Raw genomic sequence first — 24,516 nt, forward strand, 5'->3', positions numbered from 1 at the left:
GGAGAGGAGAAGATGATGGCTAGACCCCATTAAAATAATTCTACACTAAAAACCAAGTAGTTAGGCCGGGCGCAGTGGCGCACACCTTAATCCCAGCACTGGGAGGCAGAGGTGGATCTGTGAATTCAAGGCCAGCCTGGTCTACAAAGCAAGTCCAGGACAGCCAAGATAACAGAGAGAAACCCTGTCTCAAAAAACCCAAACCCAAACCAAACAAAACCAAGCTGTTAGTAGGTGGGACCAGCACCCAAAGTTACTAAGGCACATTTACAATATCCAGTTTTCAGCGAATGCTGTGAGGCATACACTGGCAAGAAGGCAGTGTGACACTAGAAGCCTTGCGTGACACTAAGTGCCATATTTAATGCTCAAACTTTCAGTCACTTAGCTATTCAGAGAACTAAAGGAATCTATGGTAAGAAAATAGGCAGAGATTGGATGCAAGATGGTGGCCTAACTGACGGGATGAAGGAGTGTTCTCCTCCCACAGAGACACCAAGTCTTGCACTCTTTACCTTTCCAAGGGCTAAGGAAGCTAGGGTAAGCCTGCAGTCCCTGCGTGTAGAATAGCAAGAATACACTGAGGAAACCAGGAAGGCATCTCTTGCCTCAGCCCTCCCCAACTCAGAGCGGCACAGTGGGGAGGAAGACCCCCGCCTGTAGGAGGGAACACATTAGGGCAAGCCTTAGCTTAGCTAGGCTCACTAGGTAAAACCCAGACAGGGCCCCGCAGCCTCTACCCTCACACCACCAACTGATGCTCTAGCCCTTAGCCAGATGCCAAGTAACTGTCCACCAGCCCCTCCCACCCAGACGTAAATTCTGTGGCTAGAGCAGGAAGGAGATCCCAGGGCTTGACCTGAGGGCTCAGTCAGCACGAGCCCCACCAGTAGGCAGACCTGAGGACTGTAACCTCTAGGTCAGTTCTCGAGACGTTGCTTCCTGATCCACAGGGGCGTCATCGGGTGAACACCCAACTCTGGTAGGCTGCATTGCTGTGAGCACAGGCTCCACACTGCACAGGACTCTGGCTGTGAGACCCCAGAGGTAGAAGTTATCTTAGTTCTCCCAGCGTTCCCAACTGGAATAGGTAAGAAGCAATGCTGTTTGGGATTTGTTTGCTGCTGGGCAAAACCAGACACTGGGGCAGCCCTGATGGTCCCTGTCCCCAGGCCTGGGCTCATATGATCAGACTTACATTTCTCCTGGCATCAATGAGTCCTTTGCAGTAGTCTTGACAGTGAGTTCACCAGCAGCAACAGTCATTTAGGTCCTACCCTGCTCTTCCCCTCTGTGCTGGTCTTAGGCTATAGGATCCAACTATGGCCTAGCACTGCAGTGTTGGTCACCTGAAGTCGTATACACACACACACACACACACACACACAAACACACACACACACACACACACACCACACACCCCACCAGCCATCCCAACACAAGAGTTCAACTGTCTGCTTCGGGACAACAAGAAAAGTAGATGCCCATTACTGCATAAGAGCCGGGGTGGTGGCGCACACCTTTAATCCCAGCACTGGGGAGGCAGAGGCAGATGGATCTCTGTGAGTTTGAGGCCAGCCTGCTCTACAGAGTGAGTCCAGGACAGTCAAGGCTACACAGAGAAACCCTGTCTCGAAAAACAAAAAACAAAAAAAAAAAAAAAAAAAAAAAAAAAAAAAAAAAAAAAAAAAGCCGGGGCTGGTGCCTCCATGTGACATCCCTAGTAAGAGAGGACACCATACTGTCTGGCTACAGGCCAGTGACAGTGGGTGGAGTGTCTGGGCCCATCCAGGCCCAGGGAAGGCTTACAAGAATCAAGTCCTTATACACACCTCCAGTTATTTCTAAATAACACATCAGCTATGGATTGAACAAACATGGGCTGGGGAAGATGCCCTTTTTAAAATTATTGAGACAAGGTCTCATACTGTAACTCAGGATAGCCTCGAACTGGTGGCAATCCTCCTGTCTCAGCCTTTCAAGTGCTGAGATTTCAGCTGTAAGTCGCCATGTCCTTTCATGGTGCTCTTGAGTTCTGAGGGCCATCTTAAAGGAAAATGAAGGCAAACTTGGGTGTAGGGCGCCATCTAGTGCTAAACCAGTGGAAGTGTCCACAGGCAGAGACTACAAACTACTTCCTGGAAGGGCAGCGACAAAGCTTTCAATGTGAAAACACAGTCTATGGATAGGAAGGAAAATATCTCAGAGGAAGGAGAAAATAAGAGAACTGGGGGGGGGGGGACGACAGAAGTGTAGCAGTATTAAAGAGTAAACATCTAGTCATTACACTTCAAGAGGGACTTGAGAAGGTCAAATAACTGAAGACTTCCCAAACCTAGAGGAGTCTATCAAAAAACAAGAAGTCAAAAGTTGCCAGCCACTCTCATGAAAGAGTAAGATATGCAGTAAGCTCTCCAGTGTTAAAGCAAACATACATAAACCTGTCCAATTCTGCTTGGGCCAGAATATGCTGTAGAACGTTTATAGGTCAAGAGACAGTGGCTTGAGGTGTTAACGGTGTCTAAGGAAACTGATAGCCAAGAGTAGCCCAGAAAAGCTGTCCTTGGCTGTCCTAGAACTCACTCTGTAGATCAGGCTGGCCTTGAACTCACAGAGATCCGCCTGCCTCTGCCTCCAAATGCTGGCATTTAAAGGTGTGTGCCTGGTGACAACAAGAAACTTTGCTCAACCATGTTCATAGCAGCCTTATTCATAATAGCCAGAACATAGAAACAGCCTAAGTGTCCATCAGTAGAAGAATGGATAAAGAAACTGTGGTACATATACACTATGGAATACTACTCAGCTATTAAAAACAAGGAATTCCTGAAATTTGTGGATAAATGGATTGAGCTAGAAATTATCATAATGAGTGAGTTAACCCAGACGCAGAAAGTGGTATATACTCACTTATATCTGCATACTAGCCCAAGGGGCATGTCCCACGAAAGTCTTCACTTACCAGAAAACTGGGACAGAGGGGAGGACATCCTATTGGGACTCTAGATGAGAGAAGCATGGGAGAATAGCAAAGTAGAAGGATCCAGAGGGTCCTAGAAACCTACAAGTAGAACATTATGATAGGCAGATTTGGGCCCAGGGGTCCCACTCAAATTAAGGCACCAGCCAAGGACAATACAGGCGGTAAACTTTAAACCCCTACCCAGATCTAGCTAATGGTCGGAACATTCTCCACAGTTGAGTGGAGAGTGGGATATGACTTTCTCATGTACTCTGGTGCCTCATATTTGACCATGTCCCCTGTCAGAGGAAGGACAGCAGGTTACCAAGAAAAGACTTGATACCCTATGAGCATATACATGGGGAGGAGGTCCCCCTCAGGAACAGTCATAGGGGAGGGGAATAAGGGGAAAATGGGAGGGAGGGAAGAATGGGAAGATACAAGGGATGGGATAACCATTGAGATGTAACAAGAATAAATTAATTTAAAAAAAAAGAAAATAAAGGAAACAGTGAGGACAAAAAAAAAAATTTAAAGAAATAAAGGTGTGTGCCTGGTGAAAAGCTGTCTTTTAAAAACAAAGAAGTAGAGCCAGGCGTGGTGGCCCACACCTGTAATCCCAACATTTAGGAGGCAGAAGCAGGTAGATCTCTGTGAGTTCCAGGCCAGCCTGGTCTACAAAGCAAGTCCAGGACAGCCAGGACTACAAGAGAAATGCTGTCTCAAAAAAGAAAAGAAAAGAAAAAAAAAAAAAAAAAAAAAAAAACACACACACCACACAAAAAACAAAAAAGGAAAGATAAAAACTGGGGGAATTTCTCTCCACTAGGTCTGTCCTACAGCAGTTAGGAAGCAGAGGTAGGCGGATCTCTGAGTTTGAGACCAGCCTGGTCTACAGAGTTGAGTTCCAGTACAGCCCAGGTCAACATCAGCTGGATTTTGGGTTGGCACTCTGTGGCTCCTGGAATCAGCTTCTTTGCCTCTAGAAGAATTCTTTCATGTTCCTCAGTGGTGAGGAGAACCTGTAAAAGCTGCTAGCAATCATCCCACATGGGTAAATGAGTAAACAGAATAGTTTCTAAAGGATTCTCTGAGAAGTGGGGATTCTGAATTTTCCAATTATACAGATCTGAGGAGGAAGATGGCCAACACTGGTGTGGCTGATTGCCATTTCCTGCTATGGGTCCTGCCGCTCGGAGGGGCAGCACAGTAGGATCTGCTTCAGGGGTGGCCCCTCTTCGGCTTCTGCTACCCTGAGCAGGTCCTTCAGCCAGGAGAGGAGGAGGCGGCAGAGAGGGAATGGGCTGAGATTTGAGGGGGGAGGAGGAGGAGACAGAATAGGGAGCTTGTAGGGGGGTAGGGGAAAGAGAGGTTCTTCTTCTGCTCCCCTGAAGTACTGAGTAATCGGCTAATTGGGATCCTCCTGATCCAGCCTTAGTTTGAGTAGCCAATATCTGGGGGGAGAGGTGGACGGCGGATTTGCTATTGTCTCCTTGGTACCTGGTCTGTGGCTCCGGTCTAGGGGGAAGAAAAGGCTTTACCCAAATGGGTGGGTGTGTTACCGGTCCTTTTCATACCAAAATATAGGGTACCTGGTCTGGGTGACCATGCGCCCTATGAAATACCTTCTCTTTTACTGCTTCAATAGTAGGCAGGTGAAATGTGCCTTCCAGAGGCCACCCAACACTGAGGGAGGGCCATTCAGAGGCACACAGGAAGTTGTCATCTTTTCTTTCTTAATGTCTACTGACAGATCGTGTGCCCTAGTTCTCACTTCCTTAAAACAAGTCAAGACTAGGTCCAGGGGGCTCGAGGTCGTCTGTCCCATCCTTCAGTCCATCAAAGTCTCAGTCAACACTACACAGAAAATAGTCGTCAGGGGCTGGAGAGATGGCTTTAGCGGTTAAGAGCACTGGCTACTCTTCCAGAGGTCCTGAGTTCAATTCCCAGCAACCACATGGTGGCTCAAAAACCATCTATAATGAGATCTGATACCCTCTTCCAGCAGGCAGGCACATGCAGGCAGAACATTGTATATGTAGAATAAATTGTTTAAAAAAAAAAAACAACTTAAAAAATAGTCGTCAGACACATAAACACATACAAACACTGTCAGCTTGCCTATTTGACAGGAAACGAGTACCAGTTCGGCCACCCAGGAGAGCGTTCAGTAGCCAGATCTGGTGTGAGGCTTTAAGTTCTTCTGGTGGGGACTGGAGTGCCCCCATAAGGCTCTAAGGCCTCCCTGACAGGAGTAAGAGACTCCCTCCTAATGGAAACCGAAGTTGTCCACCCCCCACCCCCTACTCCACCCCCTGCCCCATGAGACTCTAAAGTCTCCCTGACGGAAGTCAGAGACTCCCTCCTGATGGGGACCTGGACCGTCTTCACAGGTTTCCGCAGCCGTGACTATACAGCGCGTCTGCTAAGTCACTCCTGGCTGCCACAGATACAGGTGTCCCACCTGGGAACACAGAAACACAGAGCCAAGGCACAGATATGCATAGACAGTACACCTAACATGGTAACACGGACACTTACCGGCCGGTCTAGAACCCTTGGCTCAGAGTCCTGGAGGCCTGGGGGGGATCCCGGACGAGCCCCCAAATGTTATACCAAGATCGCTCAGTGTAATACTGAGCTTACCCAGATCAGGAGACTCCCAAAAAGACCACCAGGACTCGATACTGATGTAACATATACAGGGTCCTGTATTACGGGCTCAGAGCTTCGGATCACAGTCCTTCCTGATGCAGCAGGATAGGAGAGTGACCCCGAGCTTCAAGGGCAGTGGGCTTATAAGGGGAAGTGGGGGTTGTGGGTCCCAGGAATGTTGATGTTTGGGCAGGTTGGGTGGAGACTGAGTGTGGTGGGGAAGTCGTTTTATCTCTGAGGAACCTTGGGAGCTAATTGTATGTAATCACTCCAGTGGAGTTTCTGCGGACTGCTGGCAGGTGTCGTTCCCAGAAAGCAGGGAGAAGGGTCACTTAGGGGACAAGTTTTTATACAGACCATCATTAATTGCAGACTACACCTTACATATGAAATATGGCATTAATTTTGCCCTTACAAAAGCACACTGAAGAAGCACCCAACCACTTAGGGAAACTGTAAGATGAGAAGAAATTATAAAGTTTTGTTTGGTTTTGTTTTTTGAGACAGGGTTTCTCTGTGTATCCTTAACTATGCTGGACTCACTTTATAGACCAGGCTGGCCTCAAACTCACAGCGATCCACCTGCCTCTGCCTCCCAAGTGCTGGGATTAAAGGCATGTACCACAACCTGGCCAGAAACTATAAAGTTAATGCTATACCACCAGGAGTCTGAAGCCATATGCAAAGCAAGGGGTCTTATTTAAACTCTAGCCTGAGGGCTCTCCAACCTCACCTAGGCAGCAGATCAGTATGAGAGCCCTGAACCACAGTAGGCAGGGTTTTTTACCGTGGTTATGACAAAGAACAGGAGTTACCAGTTCGGCAGTTACAAGAATTGGTTGAGAGTTAGCAAGGTTGGGTGGGTACTAGGGGATTGGTCAAGCCTGACCTCGAAATGCTTAACATCTGCGGACGTTAGGTACTTCCTGCTGTCCCCTGATTGGCTCAGGCCTAGGGTGGGTCTTTTCCTGGAACAGTTTGCGGTTTTTACAGTAACTGGGGTGACCTTGAGGACAGGCTTAAGATGAAGTCTAGCAGTAAGATGGGGTTGCAATGGTGGGATTCTACAACTAATATTTGTGGGGCTCTGCTGGATAAGGTTGAAATTAAAGCAAACTCCCTTCCTTAGTGGGGTTCTCACTCCACCTGATCTAGTAACCCCAGATTTTGCCCTCAGGGAAGATTACAAACCTGACCCTTTCCTGATGAGGAATTTATTCAGAAAGCACAGAGACTTCCTGAAAGTACCCCACCCTATGCTGAGCAAATGCTAGCCTCCAGCAAATGACTTTTAATTGTACCTAGAAGTCATCTCCTCACACATAGGATAATTAAAGTACTGTTTTCAACTTCTTGTGATACCCTCGCCCCCACCCATGTTACTGCATGTAAATTAGCTCTTGTGCTACTGTATGTGGATTAAGTATCCTGGTACCCTTAGCCCTAGTGAATCAGACATATTCAGCCTCTCAACCCCTCCCCACTGCCCAAAGTTGATGAATAAATGCTGTCTGGCTTTTGGGGTATGCACATGCTCAGTCATACTCTCTTGCTTGCCATTCCTCAACCATGACCATCTGAGACTCCATTTTTTTTTGGGGGGGGCGGACCGCCATTGGATACCAAGTGGTCAGGCAGCAATGGTAGAACTGCCTTTGCAGCTGCTGGGGCCTGCTCCGCCACTGCTGATAGCTCAGTGCTGATCCCCCAGTGAAGAACTGCTGGGCCTGTGTCTTACCTGGTCAGTCTCTACCCCCAACGCCCTAACCCCCAACCCCCCACCCCAGACTGGGAACCTGCCCTAGTGCCCAGGCAACAGGCTTCACCCTAAAGTGCTCTAGCCACCCCTGAGTGAGAAATGTTCTCATCCAGAGGCAAGCAGTGCCTGGACCAGCCAGAAGGACATGGCTGCAGCAAGGAAAGGCATGCTGACACACACCTTCAATCACAGCACTCAGGAGGACAAGGCATCTCATCTCTGAGTTTGAGGCCAACCTCGTCTACACATCAGGGCTTGGGAGACCCTGTCCCAAAGGGGGCGTGTGGCAAGACCCCATCTAGTAATAATCAATAAGTGTAAATGGATTAAATTATTTAATCAAGAGTCAGAGTACTGATGACTAGGTGTATTTTTTTTAAAGTCTCCATTATATGTGGCTTAAAAGAAATTTGTTTTGGCCTCAGTCCTGTTAGGGAAGAATGTACAGTGGAATTATAAAGTGACAACATTTAAATGTAATTTGAATCAATCTTTTAGAACATTTTACATTTTTGAAAGACTATGACAAACTATTTTGACATTAAAAATGTGGCCATTTCCCTCAGTGGTGGTGGTGCACGCCTTTAATCCCAGCACTCAGGAGGCAGAGACAGGTGGACTGCTGTGAGTTCGAGGCCAGCCTGGTCCACAAAGCGAGTCCAGGGCAGCCAAGCTACACAGAGAAACCCTGTCTCAAAAAACAACAAACAAAAAACAAAAGAAAAGAAAAACCCACAAACAAACAAAGTGGCCACTTCAATTTAATGCATCTATCATCTTACCTGGTTCTCTCTCAATTCCCTCTTCTTCTTCAGACAAAGCTACCCTAAAGTTAAAAACCAGAAAGTACAGAGATTTTGGTTAAAATACATTTGAGGGTCAAGCCAGGCACAGCAGCACATGCCTGGAATCCCAGCACCCAGGAAGGAAGAGGCAGGCAGATCTCTGTGAGTTCAAGTTCAGGACAGCCAAGACTATACAGGGAAATCCTGTCTTGAAAAACAAACCCCCTCCAAAAAATATTGAGGTTGATAACTCCCAGTTTCATATAATTAAAATGTTAATTCAGGTGGTACATAAAATACTTGTCTGGTAGATCAAGTCTGTAACAGTATATTCCACTTCTATAGACCTGTATAGACTATAAAAACCCCTTATTCATATTTTCTTGTTGTTGTTGTTTCTGTTTTTGTTTTGGAGACAAGGTTTCTCTATGTAGCCTTGGCTGTCCTGGAATTGACTCTGTAGACTAGGCTGGCCTTGAACTCACAGTGATCCTCCGCCTCTACTCCCGAGTGCTGGGATTAAAGGCGTGCACCACCACCACTGAGGGAAATGGCCACATTTTTAATGTCAAAATAGTTTGTCATAGTCTTTCAAGAATGTAAAATGTTCTAAAAGATTGATTCAAATTACATTTAAAATGTTACAAACATTTAAACATGTAAACATTTAAACGCTAACTCAGGGTCTGTACCGGCCTGGCCTACAAAGTGAGTCTAGGACAACCAAGGCTACACACAGAAATCCTGTCTTGAAAAAAACAAAACAAAAAAATCCTTAGAGTTTAAAAAAAGAAAAAGAAAAGACTTAGGATTTGAAATGAAATTTCCAATGCATTTGGTCTCATTCATGGCTTTGAATGTCAACATAATACTTAGGTAAGTTTAACTTATGCATTTCATACACACAGATTTAGATTGGATTTCCCATAGAGAAAGACTGCTTGGATCCCATCTACTACGTGGGACCGCGGGTTTGTTGCTATTGTCGTTGTGAGTTTGATGGAGGTAGGAGGAGCAAAGCAGCGAGAAGCATGAACAGCGAAAGCCCAGGGCAGCCGGCCTGTGAGGCCCCTTAGGTCCCAGCCTCCTGACAGTGCTGTGCCTGCCGCCATCCCCACAGCCATCCCCACAGCTGACTAGTCCTTCTGTCAGCTCCTTTGCCTACCATGTCGATGGGCTGGGTGGGCTTGGGGGTGGGTGGTGGGTGTCTGTGCTGTGTTGTTTAGAAAAGCGACATAGAATAAGCACTTGGTGAGGCAGAGAGAAAGCGATGAGCAGTCTCACGTGTGTCACAGGATAGCATGCGGGCTTCAGCTTGGTCTACTTACTTATTGAGGTTTGCAGTTAGACAGCTGCCGTCTGCTTGCTCTTCTTTGTGGTCTGCAGTGGGATTGCCTGGGGTGTCCTGTAGTCGCTAAGGATGTGAAATTTAATGTTAAGGAGACTGAAAAAATCTACTCTTTTTACAATTAAAAGGAAAATAAAAACTTCGCTGGGGATGGTGGCACATGCTTTAATCCCAGCATTTGGGAGGCAGAGGCAGGCAGCAGATCGCTGTGAGTCCCAGGCCAGCCTGGTCTACAAAGCGAGCCTAGGACAGTCAGGGCTACAAAGAGAAACACTGTATTGAAAACACAAAATTTCAGGTGATATAAAATCGAACTAGTTCTGGGTGGAGAATGAGGGCCATGGGAATGTGAGTCGACGTGACTTGCACTGAGCACCACTGCCTTCACCCTGGCTGCCTGTGGAACCACACACACTGTGATCTGCTTCAGAAAAAGTTAGCAACTTGTGATAATAGGTCCAGAGAAAACCCATTGCATTGCTGGCCAGTTCTGCAATCTCATCATACAGCTAAAGATGATTCTGAGTAGAAATCAGGCACAGATTTGCCTAAATACATAACACACATCCACTGGAACACCTTTAATTAAGGGCAGTTTTGGGGCTGAGAGATATTGTCTCTAAAATGACTTAAAAGATGTGCATGGTATGGTGACTTGTGTCTGAGCACTCTGTGAGTTCAAGGCCAGCCCCAGGCAGGTGCGACCCAGTCTCTAAAAGGAAAAGGCTTAAAGGAGACTGAAGTGATGACTCAGCAGTTAAGAATATGTACTGTTCTTCCAGGGAAACCTGAGTTCAATTCCTAGCATCCACATCAGGCAGCTCAACAACCACCTAACACCTATTATTCCAGTTTCCAAAAGGATCAGACACCTTTGACTTTTGCCTCTGAAAGCACCTCCACACGTGCACACACACACACATATACATGTACACATAGGCACACACAGACCCACACACACAGACAGATATGCACTCTTCAATTTTTTGTTTTTTGTTTTTTGTTTTGTTTTTTTTTATTTATACATATTCTGCTTGCATGTGTGCCTGCCTGTCAGAAGAGGGCACCAGATCTCATTGTGGTTGCTGGGAATTGAACTCAGGACCTTTGGAAGAGCAGGCAGTGCTCTTAACCTCTGAGCCATCTCCCCAGCCCAATTTTTGTTTGTTTATTCACTTTACATCCTGATCATAGTCCCCTCCCTCCTCCTTCCCATTATTTATTATGTATACAGTGCGCTGCCTGCAGGTGAGCCATCAGGCCAGAAGAGGCGCCAGATCTCCTTATAGATGGTTGTGAGCCACCATGTGGTTGCTGGGAATTGAACTCAGGACCTTTGGAAGAGCAGCCAGTGCTCTTAATCTCTCAGCCATCTCTCCAGGCGCCCACCACCAATTTTTTAAAAGATGACCTAAATTCCACCAAAGAGACTTCATCCTGCTGGGATAAGAACTCTGTGAGTTTGAGGCCAACCCGTTCTACCGAGAAAGTCCAAGACAGGGACAGGGTTTGTGTAACAGAAAAGGAGGAGGAGGAGGGGAGGGAGGAGGAGGAGGAGGAGGAGGAGGGGAAGGGAGGAGGAGGAGAAAAGAATGCAAGGTTAAAAGGCACCTAAAGCTAGCCCATCATAACTGAAGCAATGACTATGTTGAGTAAGCCACATACAAAGGAAGACTAGATGCTGTGCAAACATGGAGGAACTGTAATCACATGCAAGCACACTTTTCACATGCACGTGCTGCACTAGCACCCGTGTCAGGGCCATGCAGTGTGATCCAGGCATCATGAGCACAACTGGGGAAGGCATAAGGGGAAGGGCGGGAAGGAAATTTATCTTAAACTTCTAAAATTGCCAGTATTGACCAGTATTGAGAACATGCAATTATTTTCTATCACTTATTGCTTTTTTTTTTTTTTTTTTTTTCCTTTCCAAAGATTTAGATATCCCCTGTGTACGTATTTAAAAAAAATTTTTTTTTTGGAGACAGAATTTCTCTGTGTAGCCCTGGCTGTCCTGGACTCACTTTGTAAACCTGGCTGGCCTTGAACTCACAGAGATCCCCCTGTCTCTGCCTTCCTGAGTGCTAGGAATACAGGTGTGCACCACCAAGACCAGCATATTTAACAATGTTTATTAGTAAATATCACAGTCTAGGATCTTTTTTTTAAGGGCTTATTTTTAATTGTGTTCAGGTACCCACAGAGCCCAGAAGCTGGAGTTACAGGAAGTTGTGAGCCACCCAGCGTCGATGTTGGGGACCAACCTTGGCTCCTCTTCTTTACTCTTTCTTTCTTTCTTTTTTTGTTTGTTTTGTTTTTGAGCCAGGGTTTCTCTGTGTAGTCTTGGCTGTCCCTGCTTTGTAGACCAGGCTGGCCTGGAACTCAGAGCAACCCACCTGCCTCTGCCTCTTGAGTGCACCACCACCTGGCTTAGGTCCTCTTTTTTTTTTTTTTCAAGACAGGGTTTCTCTGTGTAGCCTTGGCTGTCTTTGTAGACCAGGCTGTTCTCGAACTCACAAAGATTGGCCTGCTTCTGCTTCCCCGAGTGCTGAGATTATAGGCGTGGTGGGTCCTCTGTAAGAGCTCAGCTCTTACATTTTGAGCCATGCCTCTGCCCCACACCTCTGCACCTACTTTCCTTTTTATTTTTAATTTTTATTTTTTCGAGACAGGTTTTCTCTGTGTAGCCTTGACTGTCCTAGACTCACCCTACTTTCCTTTTCACTTTCTTGCTCCCCACTTCCCTGTGGGGGGAGTGTGCTTCAGGGTTACTGACAGAGATTGGGACCTAGAAAGCACTGGTCCTTAAAAGTGGGGGAACATGCCCCCCAAGGGTTTCATGAGTTTGAACCTAAGCCCAGAAAAAGACAGTTTCAACATTATCACCTCTCTGAAGTGTGATCCGGTTAAACAAGAGGACCTGGGAGACATACCTTGAGAGCTATGAAGTCGTACGGATGCAAACCAGTACAGGCCTCCTGGATTTGGGACATCATTTGAGCTGTTTTCTCCCAAAATCCAAGCAATGTTCTCTGTGGAAAAATAAAAGGCAACGCTACAGTTCTGCCCATCCAAGATCTGATCCGTCTTCGTCCTCACTGCTGTGGTGCTCAGAAACTGAGCCAACTGCCCAGGTATGGGGAGCCAGAAAGAGCTATAGAGCACAATTCTTCATGGAAGTTAGAATGGAGTTTGCATGTACATCTGCGCCTATCTGTACACAGCACTGGAGACCTACAGAACTGGAGACTACAGCTCACAGGAGGAAAGAAAACCAATGCATCCGAGTACCTCGGAATCCAAAATCATAGGCATTAAAGGCATAAAAACAGCAGTCTCTATAGAAGAAGGGACACGTGTGTAATCTGTATGTTAGCATATATAAGCTCTGTGTGTGTGTGTGTGTACACACGCATGTTATGGAGTGCCTATAGAGGTCAGAGAACAACTTGTGGGAAACGGTTCTCTCGATCCACCATGTGGGTCCCGGGGGCCAAGTTCAAGTCACCAGGCTCGATGGCATCTCCATCTGTTTTGCCCTCACATTGGCCTGTAAGAATCTTTTTTATGTTTTGTTTGGCTTTGTGAGACAGGGTCTTACCATGTAGCACTGGCTGGCCTGGAACTTGCTATGTAGACCAGGATGTCCACACCTCACAGGAATCCGCCTGCCTCTGCCTCCTGAGTGCTTCGATTAAAGACGCGTGCTGCTATGCTTGACCCCTAAGTGTCTTTTCATTAAGGAAAATACTTACGACTATATTTGCCTTTCATTAAGGGCTCAAGAAAGACTTGGACCTAAAGATGTGTTATTTCGCTCACTCGGGTAATTTGTGCCTTCCTTGTTGCTTCAGGACTCCTGTTCTCGGCCGCGGGGTGAGTGGAGGGATGGAGGAGCCCTGACCTGCAGGCTGCCATTCTCTTAATTTTCAAGGACATCTTTTCTTGAATCTTGGATTGTGTAATACCAAACTGCTTTAAGGCAGCAATGAGCAGCCACCTCCTTTCACTAATTATTCGTTCCCTGTTCAATATGGTTTTCTGCGTGCTGTTTACAGACACACACTAGACTCAGCTGTTGCTGCTTGTAAGTACCTAGTATTCACCGTAGAGTACTGACATGTGACTGGAGGGTGACATAAGTGAGGTTACAGTACAGGGTTGCAACCTTGAAATCAAAGGAATACACGGTCTAGATTTGGAAAACTTGGGTTTTTAAGCCCAAATTACCATTTGCACAATTATCATTGGCTTCATTTTTCTTTATTCATTGCTGGACACAAAAGTTTTCAAACTTTCTGGACCATGGTATTCTCTTTTAAAATTATTTATTTATTTATTTATTATATTTCATATACAGGACTCTGCCCGCGTGTACACCTGCAAGCCAGAAGAGGGCACCAGATGACATTATAGATGGTTATGAGCCACCATGTGGTTGCTGGGAATTGAACTCAGGACCTCTGAAATAGCAGTCAGTGCCCTTAACCTCTGAGCCATCTCTCTAACCCTGGACCATGGTATTCTTTTTGTTTAGTTTGGGAACAGAGTCTAGACTTGACCTCTCAGCCCTCTTTCCAACTGAGTGCTGAGATTAATGGCATGCGCTGACACACCTGGCTCCCGACTAGACAGCTTTCAAAAGGGAGTCTCACCGCTCATTTTTACCGCAAGGACATGCGGACCATGGGGTGGGTACCTGGTAGGTAGTGAGTGAGTGAGATAGCATATTGCAGCGACTAGCTCCAAGCAAGTCCACTTTCTGACAGACGTCCATCTTTAACTTGTCGAAAGAACCTTTGCTATTTCTCACTTGGCTCTGCACCTGCAATCACAAAAAAATTATCAACACCAAAGATGAGAGTCTTACGGATTTGAAATACATTTTTTGTTTCTTTTTGTTTGTTTTGTTTGTTTTTTTTTTTTTTTTTTTTTTAGTTTTCCGAGACAGGGTCTCTCTGTGTAGCCTTAGCTGTCCGAGACTCGCTTTGTAGACCAGGCTGGCCTCGAACTCACAGCGATCCACCTGCCTCTGCCTCCTGAGTGCTGGGATAAAAGGCATGCAACACCATGCCCGGCTCTTTTATCCCTTTAAAACATTTCTTATTTCTATAGCAAGGGGGTGCAGGGACAGGCTCACACGTGTGTGGAGGTCAGAGAATATGTGTGGGAGTCAGTTCCCTTCTTTCCCCATATGCAGTCATCAGGCTTGATGGCAAGTGCCCTTGCCCTCTGCGCCATCTCACTGCCACTCCAACAGCTATACATTCAGGTGAGAAAATCTGGATGAAATATGAAAATTGTAGGCCGGGCGTGGTGGCACACGCCTTTTATCCCAGCACTTGGGAGGCAGAGGCAGGCGGATCGCTGTGAGTTCAAGGCCAGCCTGGTCTACAGAGCGAGTCCAGGACAGCCAAGACTACACAGAGAAACCCTGTCTTGAAAAACCAAAATTAAATAAATAAATAATAAAAAAATAAAACAACCAAAAAAAAAAAATAAAAATAACTTTAAAAAAAAAAAAAAGAAAATTTGTAGTTAAGAAGAAAAGTGTTCCAAAGTTGGGTGTGGTGGCGCATGCCTTTAATCCCAGCACCCAGGAGGCAGAGGTAGGCAGATCGATGTAGTTCTAAGCCAGCCTGGTCTACAAAGCAAGACCAGGACAGCCAAGGCTACACAGAGAGACTCTGTCTTGGAAAAAAAAGAAGAAGAAAAATGTTCCAGATAAAAACAAATATCTGCAGTGTTTAGTATTTGAAAAATGTCAGTATTTTTGGATAAAATTAGAAAAAAGCAAAAATGGAAGGGCTGATGAGATGGCTCAGTGGCAAAGGTACTTGCCACCAAGACTGGTGACCTGAGTTTGATCCTTGGGACTCACATGGTGAAAAGAGAGAACCACCGCCCAGAAGTTGTCCTCTGTCAATCACATGTATTCTGTGGCATGTGCTCACACACATAAAATAAATGAAAAAAAAAAAAAAAAAAACTTAGCTGGAGCTGGATGCACAGCCAGGAAGCAATCTGTTTTTTGTTTTAATTGAAATGAAACTCATATGATGTACATTGAACCATTTGAAAACATTGAACCATAAAGAATTCAGTGGCACTTGTGCTCTCATGGCCTAAATGCTATCGCCAAGGATGATACTGGGGTAGGACAGGAGGCTGCTCTGACGGCAGGCAGCGTATTCACGTGATTTACAGGGCTGCTGAGAGGAACCAGTGAGCTGTACTTGTTAATGTTATGTCACCTGACACAACTAGAGCCATTTTGGAAGAAGGAAACTCAATTGAGAAAAGTCCCCCTTCCACACACACAGATAGCCTGGGGGTGAGTCTGGAGGGCATTTTCTCTCTCTCTCTCTTTTTGTTTTCTTTTGGGGGGGGTTGTGTTGGTAGTGGTGGTGGGTTTTTTGTTTTTTTTATTTTGTTTTTTTGTTTTTGTTATTGTTTTTCGAGACAGGGTTTCTCTGTGTAGCCTTGGCTATCCTGGACTCGCTTTGTAGACCAGGCTGGCCTTGAACTCACAGTGATCCGCCTGCCTCTGCCTCCCAAGTGCTGGGATTAAAGGTGTGTGCCACCACTCCCAGCTATCTTTTTTTTTTTAAAGGCTAATATTTTATTATCTGTGTTAAATTATTCCATATTAGTTCTCCATGCTACTGTCAAGCAAAGGAGGGGGCTGGCAAGATGGCTCAGTGATTAAGAGTCCTGGCCACTTGCTCTGCTCTTCCAGCGGTCCTGGGTTCAATTCCCAACAAGAACATGGTGGCTCGCAACCATTTATAATGGGATCCAATGTCCTCTTCTGGCATGCAGACATACACTCACCCATATACATAAGAGACATAAACCAACCTAAAGAAAAGGGAAGGACACACTTCTTACCTTTTTAAACTTCTCCATCTGTTTGAGGGTGTCTGGGTCAAGCTCCTGCGATGCATCCTTCATCCACAGCAGGGCTCCTCTGTACTCCGTGCGTGCCTGCTCCATACGGTTGATGGTCACCAAGGTGTCAGAAATCGCCCTCTGACTGAACGTGGCAACTTCTTGTTTAAGCCGAGATAGGGGAGTACACAAGGCCAACCTAACAGCAGAGAGGTAAAGGTCAGAGGGTTGGATACCCATAACCAAAATTCTAGGCACATTGGGACATGTATTTACCATGTAAAAAAATTCTTGACAAGCACTGAAGATTTAGAAAGCAGTTACTAGCAAAGATGTTTCTACAGATCATCTTTTTTCTTTCTTTTTTTGGCTTTTCAAGACAATGTTTCTCTGTGTAACAGCGCTGGCTACCCTGGACTCACTTCCTGGATCTGCCTGCCTCTGCCTCCCAGGTGCCTGGATTAAAGGTGTACGTCACCACACTCGGTTCAGGCTGTCCCTTTTTATCCTCAGGAAACATCCTTGGGTGTTCATCCAGATATAAATAACCCACCAGGCACATCTACCACCTAGAAAAGAGTTCTGGGGCAACAAAGAGCCTGTGTGCCCACGTCACAGGGTCATTTACAGGCAATGTTTCAGTTGGCAAGTGTAGGGAAAACTTGGGTTCAACAGATTAGATAAAAATGCTAGGAAAACGAATGAGGGTGCAGTTCTTAGCAGCAGGGGTGAGAACAGAGGTGAGAACAGAGGCGTTTAAGGGGCACAACTCAAACCTAGCCCCACACATGTGGCACCACACAACAAAGCCACCTGGGCCAGACGGCACAGTGTACACATTTTCCTGCCATGCAAGGATTTGAGCTATATTTACAGTACATACACACAGATACACACACACATTACATACATGATAGTCTTTATGACACATATCTTTATGCTAAACACTGTGAAATAATAAGAGGAAAATACGTAATTAAGAAAGAAAGCCGGGTGGTGGTGGCACACACCTTTAATCCCAGCAGTTGGGAGGCAGAAAGAGGCAGATTGCTGTGAGTTCGAGGCCAGCCTGGTCTACAAAGCAAATCCAGGACAGACAAGATAACATAGAGAAAACCTGTCTCGAAAAACCAAAAAAGAAAAGAAAAAGAAAAAATCAGGCTGGTTATGGTGGCATAAGCCTTTAATCCTAACACACTAACCTTTCTAAGAAAATAAAATTTCTATTTAAAAACAAAAATTTCAGTTTAATCATAGTACGGTGTCAAAAAAGTGAGTGACTGGAGGAAATGTAGCTCAAAGGCAGGGCACCCACTAAGACCCATGAGGCCCCAGGCTTGAGTGGTCAGCATCACAAAAGAAAACAGGAGAACAGAAGAAGAAAGAAGAAGAAGAAGAAGAAGAAGAAGAAGAAGAAGAAGAAGAAGAAGAAGAAGAAGAAGAAGAAGAAGAAGAAGAAGAAGAAGAAGAAGAAGAAGAAGAAGAAGAAGAAGAAAATAGAAACACATCTTACATATGAGTCATTCTGTGACTCTATTACAGTAAACCATTTGAGAAATAGAAATCTAGTCCCAAATGCTATTTTTAGGAATTAGGCAATCAAGAATATCAACTTTTAAGTAATTCTTTTGAATGCAAATGAACAATTAAAAAATGAGCAATTAAATGAATAACTAAAATTAAAAAGAAACATAGCCCCAAACACACTTGCATGACAGACATTTCACTGCCTTATTAGAAGAGGCAGTGGCCCTTCTTTGCTATACATGGGAACTGAGCACACACGTCAAAAGCATCACATGACGTCAGACCAACGGAGGATGAAAAGCTGCGGTGAACCTTTGCTTGGCTGAAGAACACAGTGCCTTGCCAGCGGCATCCATCACTTTGCCAGCTTGCGTTGCGTCCCGTTCTGCTTGACTCTTTAGAAAGAGCCCTAGTTCGTTTTCTTCCTCTGATATAACTAGGGGGGGAAATGACAGTTTAGTCAAATGTTTCATTTCATCATTTGTTTAAACATACAACAGGCAGGAGACGTGACTCTACAGGTAAAGGTACTTGCCTGCCACCAAGCCTGACAACCTGAGTTCAATGCTTGGGACCCACACATGGAACAAGAGAAATGACCTCCACACATGTTCTATGGCACTTGGGTATACAGCCACACAAATGTAAGTTACAAATTTATGCTGGGTAGTGGTGGCGCACGCCTTTAATCCCAGCACTCATGAGGCAGAGGCAGGCAGATCTCTGTGAGTTCAAGGCCAGCCTGGTCTACAAAGAGAGTCCAGGAAAGGCAGGACTACACAGAGAAACCCTGTCTTTAAAAAAAAAAAAAAAAAAAAGAACTGCAAGGGAAGAAAACTTCTCCTGTGCCCACCATGAGAAGGCTGACTGACAGTCTGGAACACAGTGTTTTGCAAACACTGTGGGTAGTTTAGATCCTGACCCAGAAGAATGTTCTGGAAAACTGATTGTTAGTAACAATGGACAAACCCACAAAGGAGTCAAGCCATAAAAATTGTCATCTGGTGCACCGAGAGCCAGTGTGGACCAGGAAGAGATGGTTCAGAGTGTGCTGCCAGCTGTGAGAAGAAATTAAGGAAAAACAAGAGACTTTGACTAATCCAACTCTTTCATATCTGTCATAGCTAATAAAAAAGACAAGTAGGACTTGGCTGAGAGTGGGTGGAGCTTGGACGCCCTGCTCCACAAATGTGAAGCCCCGTGCACATGCAGAAGTAAGATTGGGTTCTGTTTGTTTGCTTTGCTTCTTGCTAAGACAGTATCTTAGCATGCATAGGATAGCCTTGACTCCCTGTGTAGCCCAGGTTGGCCTCTATGTCTTGAGCCTCCTGCCTCAGCCCCTCAGTGCTAGGATGCACACTGCTAGGATGCACACAAGTACCATCACTCCTGGCTGGCATGCCATTTCTATTTAGTTACTCCTCCTCCTCCTCTTCTTTTATTTTTAAGATTTATTTACTTATTAATACGTGCATGGGCAGGAGAGGGCACCAGATCTCACTATAGATGGTTGTGAGCCACCATGTGGTTGCTGGGAATTGAACTCAGGACCTTTGGAAGAGCAGCCAGTGCTCTTAACCTCTGAGCCATCTCTCCAGCCTTCCTCTTCTTCATTTTAAAAAAGTATTTGTTTATTTGTTTTGTGAGACAGGGTCTCTGGCTGTCCTGGAACTAACTCTGTAGACCAGGCTAGCCTGAATTCACAGAGCTCCGCCTGCCTCTGCCTTTTGAGTGCTGGGATTAACGGCACCACCACGCCTAGCCTAAAATTTATTCATTACCAAAGTGTCAGATCATAAAGCAAAACACTGCTCCTTTACCACAGACTCCTTCAGGAACCCCAGTCTAGTCCCTGCCTGAGCTTCTAACGCACTCTCAAGTGGACACAGAGAGAAAGGCCACAGGCGCCCGCGTCAAAGTGAACAGGAAATGACAACGGTCAGGCTTCATCTCACCCTAGCCACAGAGTAAACACTGTGTTCAGGACGTGGAGGTGGGAACATGGTACAACCTCTGAAGTCAGGTTCTGGATTTCCCTGGGTAGAGTAGTCCCAGCAGGAGTTGTGACTAACTGCTGATCTCACAGCAACCAACAACGTACACTTCATCTCTGTGAGGGGAATCGAGGAACAGCTGGACACATGCTCCCCTGCTGCTGTGGCCAACATAGTAATAACCACAGTTAAGAAAAGCAAAGCAAGCCGGGCGTCGTGGCGCACGCCTTTAATCCCAGTACTCGGGAGGCAGAGGCAGGAGGATCGCTGTAAATTCGAGACCAGCCTGGTCTACAAAGTGAGTCCAAGACAGCCAAGATAACAGAGAAACCTTGTCTCCAAAAACAAAAACAAAAACAAAAGTGCTTCTTGCTGTGCTGAAAGCATCTCCATCCAGTCTATAAACCTAGCCCCTAGACAGAGGAAAGAGTGTTAACACTTTTAACCCAGAACCATTTCGTTTGGGTCCCCAAACTTTAACGATGACTCAAAAGCATGAGTCTACTGTGTTTTCTACATGGTGGACTTCAGTACAGATTACAGACAGTGGTAATGCCAACATATCTATAACTTTTTTATCTCTTTCTATAAACAAAATTTTTTGTAAGTTTCAGGGAGTCATGAGCCTTGGGTCCACCTCTCACACATTAAAGAATTCCAGATAAGTACTCCTGTCAATCTGCAGCCTAAATGTTCCCCGCCTACTGCCTACCCCTGAGGGTAGGCTCCCCTTTCCCCTGGTCTTGGGACTCCTTCCTTCTCCCAACTACCAAGACCACAGGCCTGGAAGTCTCAAATGTACACCCAAGATAAAAACTTTCTGCTGAGAGTGGTGGTGCACGCCTGTAATCCCAGCACTCAGGAGGCAAAGGCAGGTGTGTGTTCCAGGCCAGCCTGGTCTATCAGGAGAGTCCTAGACAGCCAGGACTCTGTGTAACAGAGAAACCTTGTCTCAAAAAACCACCACCACCACCAAAAACAACAACAAGAAAAACCTTTCCACTAAACTCCCTAACTTTACCTTCTGACCCTCGTCTCTGTCTGTCCCAGCAGATTTCCAATCAATTGATGACTGCAACCTGCTCCAAAACTGACTGCAGTGTGCCAGCCTCAGGCGCTCCCTCAGAACCTGTCAGCATAGAAGTAGCTTCACTAGCCTGCCTCCAGGCTGCCTAGCAACCTATGACGTCATCACAGGTCACCCACCAGGTGTGCGCCCTGCCCAGGATATAAAATGGCAAACCCACCTCATCTCTCTTTCTTGCTCTTTTACTCTCTTGCTCTGTCTCTCTGTACCCCTGGGGTACCCCTTCCCCATTTCTTCCTCTCCCATGTTTATAAAACAAATCTTATATCATGCATATTGTGTGGCACGTATTTTATGTTTAACAGAACCTGCATCTCAGCCGCTCCAGAGCAGCCTCTCCTTTCCCAGCCAGGTCCGGCAGAACCTGGGCAGCAAGCAAAGCAGATGTCCTCCAGCCTGCACGCTCTTCTCCCTTCCCGTGCTTTGACCAACATCCCAGCCTTCCTGGGCCCCAACAACAACCATCCCCCAATTTCAGCTCAGTAGTAGTTACGTCAAGATTGTGTCATTCATTTTCATCAACAAAAGGCTGGAATGGTAGGTCTCTAAGAAACCCAGGACAAATGGCTGAGGTGCATAGCCAGCCCTCTCACACAGCCGCTGCCCTAATTCTCTCTAACCCGGGGGTGGGTGTGGGGGTGTGGGGGTGTGGGGTAGGGGAGGAGTGGGGGGGGCTGGGCTTCCATTCCCCTCTCCCAGCTTCTTTTCCTATCTAAGTCGGCCATTTTGGCTACACGCTCTCTTGGGTCTTCTCTTGGCTCCGCCTCTGGACCTCTTGTCATCATTTGCTCTCTCTTCTCTTTCCTCTCTCGTCTCTTCCTCTTTCACATCCCGCCCCCACACAGCCTGTTCAGCCTGGTGCCTCTGGCTATACGCTTCCTCATCTATACAATAAAAACTCTCTCAACCGTACCCAGGAGCGGCCGTGCTCCCATTTTCATTCAGGAATCATGTTGACTTAATATCGATTGCTTGGGAGATGTGCAGTCTCTTTGGCTCATAGCTTTAATATTAGGAAAACTCCATTTCTGTGTGAGGATTTACAGCTCTCTGGGAACATGTGCTCCGTCACTGAGGCGGACCTTTACTGATGCTGAAAGGGCAGGCGAAGGCCAACCTGCCTGCCACTGTGGCCGGATACGCCACGCTGACAAGCTCACCCCTGGGCTACTAAGTCCATGAAGATGCACAATACTGCCCAGTGACACAGCAAATACCAAGCTCACACAGCTCAGCACTCTGTCTCCATTATAAAACTAACCCACTGCATTGGTCTGACAGCATCAGCAGCAGATATTAATATCGTATGCATGTGTATGTATATTCTACTGTAACTGAAGTGGGGAAAGCCGTCCAAGGGCTAAGCTCCAACGAGAAGAGGTCAGGGTCAGAGAAGAACCCACCAAAGGCAGGATGCTGAGAAGTAACGCGGTTAAGGAGGAAGCGTCACTCCTTCATCGCAGGGTGGGCATGTGGAGGCAGTATAAAGGAGGAGATCAAGGAGGAACTGATCGCCTGTGGGGTGAGAACTGGTCACTGGGTTTCCCTTCTTGTGACCCTGACAAAAAATACTTGGAGGAGTAGAAGTAGGCTATAGTGAGTGTAAGATAAAGTGTTAGTAAGCAGCCTGACGCAGGGGCCTGCATCTGTGTTCCTAGCAATGGGGGTGGTGGAGAGGGGTGGAGACAGGAGGAGTCCAGACCAGCTTGGGCTACACAGTGAAACCCTCTCCAAAAAAAGGAAAAAAAAAAAAAAAAAAAGGAATAATAAAGTTCCTACATGACACACAAAACAACCTTGTCAACTGTTTCTGCGGGAGAAGAAAGGTCCTGAGGTACTGACTGCAGAGCTGCAGGGGTCAAAAGAGGTTTGAAATGATGGAAGCAAACCTTAGACTCACCAAGAACACTGTGAGTTTGAGGGCCAGCCAGGTCTACAAAGTGAGGTCCCGGACAGCCAGGCTACACAGAAAGACCCTGTCTTGGGGGGAAAAAAAAAAAAAAAAAAAAAAAGATTCACCAAGAAAACCAGAGTAGAAAGTGTATCTGTGGTGGTGCACGCCTTTAATTTCAGCACTTGGGATCTTTGTGAGTTCAGGCCAGCCGGTCTACAAAGCTAGTCTAGAACAGCCAGGGCTGTTACACGGAGAAGACCTGCCTCGAAAACGTTTAAAAAAAAAAAAGTGAATCTGTGTCAAAGGATTTAATAAACTAAAGAAGGAAAAGATGGACACTGGGGATTTTGAGAACAAAAATACCCATATTTTGCAATAAAAACTTATGAAATAATTTTATAAACAACTACTTTCTCATTAGATGATTCATATCCAAAAATGCATACAATATTTATTTTAAATGGAACTGTGAGATAGCTCTGGTGTCATCCATTGAGTCCTTAGCTGGTATTTCTCACTATCTTCAGAAGTTCATTTGCATGTCTCCTGGATGGAGTGAAAAACCTTGAAAAATAAATTTTATTATGACATTTTAAGGAACAATAAACAAATACAACTTTTAACACTTCAAAGGCAGAACATTTGCATAAAAGTATCTGTTGAGTACTATTCATAAATTATGCTCATTTTTACTTAGTTGGAATGTATGGTTTTTAAAACATATGAGTTTGTCTATTTTATAAATATCTTGTCTATTTCCTGATTGGGATGTACTTCGCTAGATGAGTCATATTACTGATATAGAAAGCACACTTAACATTTCCCTGGGAATGCAATAACGTGGTGAAATTCATGTACGTAGTTTGTTCTCCCAGCTCCCAAGTATCTAAACAATAGAACGTTATATATATTATAAAATGTATCAAATCTTGTAACAAAACATGAAAAGGGAATACTTTAGAAACAGTTGATGCTCAATATGGCTTTTACTAATAATATTAGTCAAAGCAAAACAGCTCAAGAAGTTTACTACTAAAAATAATATCCTGGAAGCCAAGCGAACGCCTGTAATCCCAGCACCGGGAGGCAGAGGCAGGTGAATGTATGTGAACTGAGGCCAAAGCGAGTCCAGACCAGCAGGCAAGGGCTACACAGAGAAAACCTGCCTCGAAAAAAGCCAAAAATAAATAAATAAATAAATAAAATTAAAAACAAACGACAACAACAAAAAACCAACCAACCCAAACCAAAACCAACAACAAATAAATGTACTGGAGCTGGGTCGTGGTGGCCACATACCTTTAATTCCCAGTACACAGAGACAGAGGCAGGCAGGCAGGTCCAAGACAGCAAGGGCTACACAGAAAAACCCCGCCTCAAAAAATGAAATAAAATCAATCAATGGATCAATTAAAAAAATTAATGTATGGGCTGGGCGTGGTGGCGCACGCCTTTAATCTCAGCCTCAGGAGGCAGAGGCAGGCGGATCACTGTGAGTTCAAGGCCAGCCTGGTCTGCAGAGTGAGACCAGGACAGCCAAGGCTACACAGAGAAACCCTGACTCGAAAAAAACAAACAAACAAACAAAAGAATGCACTAAGCGGGTGTGGTGCC

The 24,516-nt window shown here is 45.7% G+C and overlaps 1 protein-coding gene across 1 annotated transcript in view; it reads right to left on the bottom strand.

Moving 5' to 3' along the window:
* The window catches only part of Ica1l (islet cell autoantigen 1 like), a 78,941-nt gene extending 66,403 nt beyond the window's left edge, over positions 1-12,538 (bottom strand). Inside the window, 3 exon segments of the mRNA XM_051153876.1 lie at positions 8,159-8,202; positions 9,490-9,575; positions 12,443-12,538. Of these exon segments, the coding sequence (XP_051009833.1) occupies positions 8,159-8,202; positions 9,490-9,575; positions 12,443-12,505 (193 nt within the window). The 5' untranslated portion in view covers positions 12,506-12,538.
* Between the last annotated feature and the right edge of the window lie 11,978 nt (positions 12,539-24,516).

The sequence above is a fragment of the Acomys russatus genome, chromosome 12 (assembly GCF_903995435.1).
Source record: "Acomys russatus chromosome 12, mAcoRus1.1, whole genome shotgun sequence".
NCBI classification, from domain to species: domain Eukaryota; kingdom Metazoa; phylum Chordata; class Mammalia; order Rodentia; family Muridae; genus Acomys; species Acomys russatus.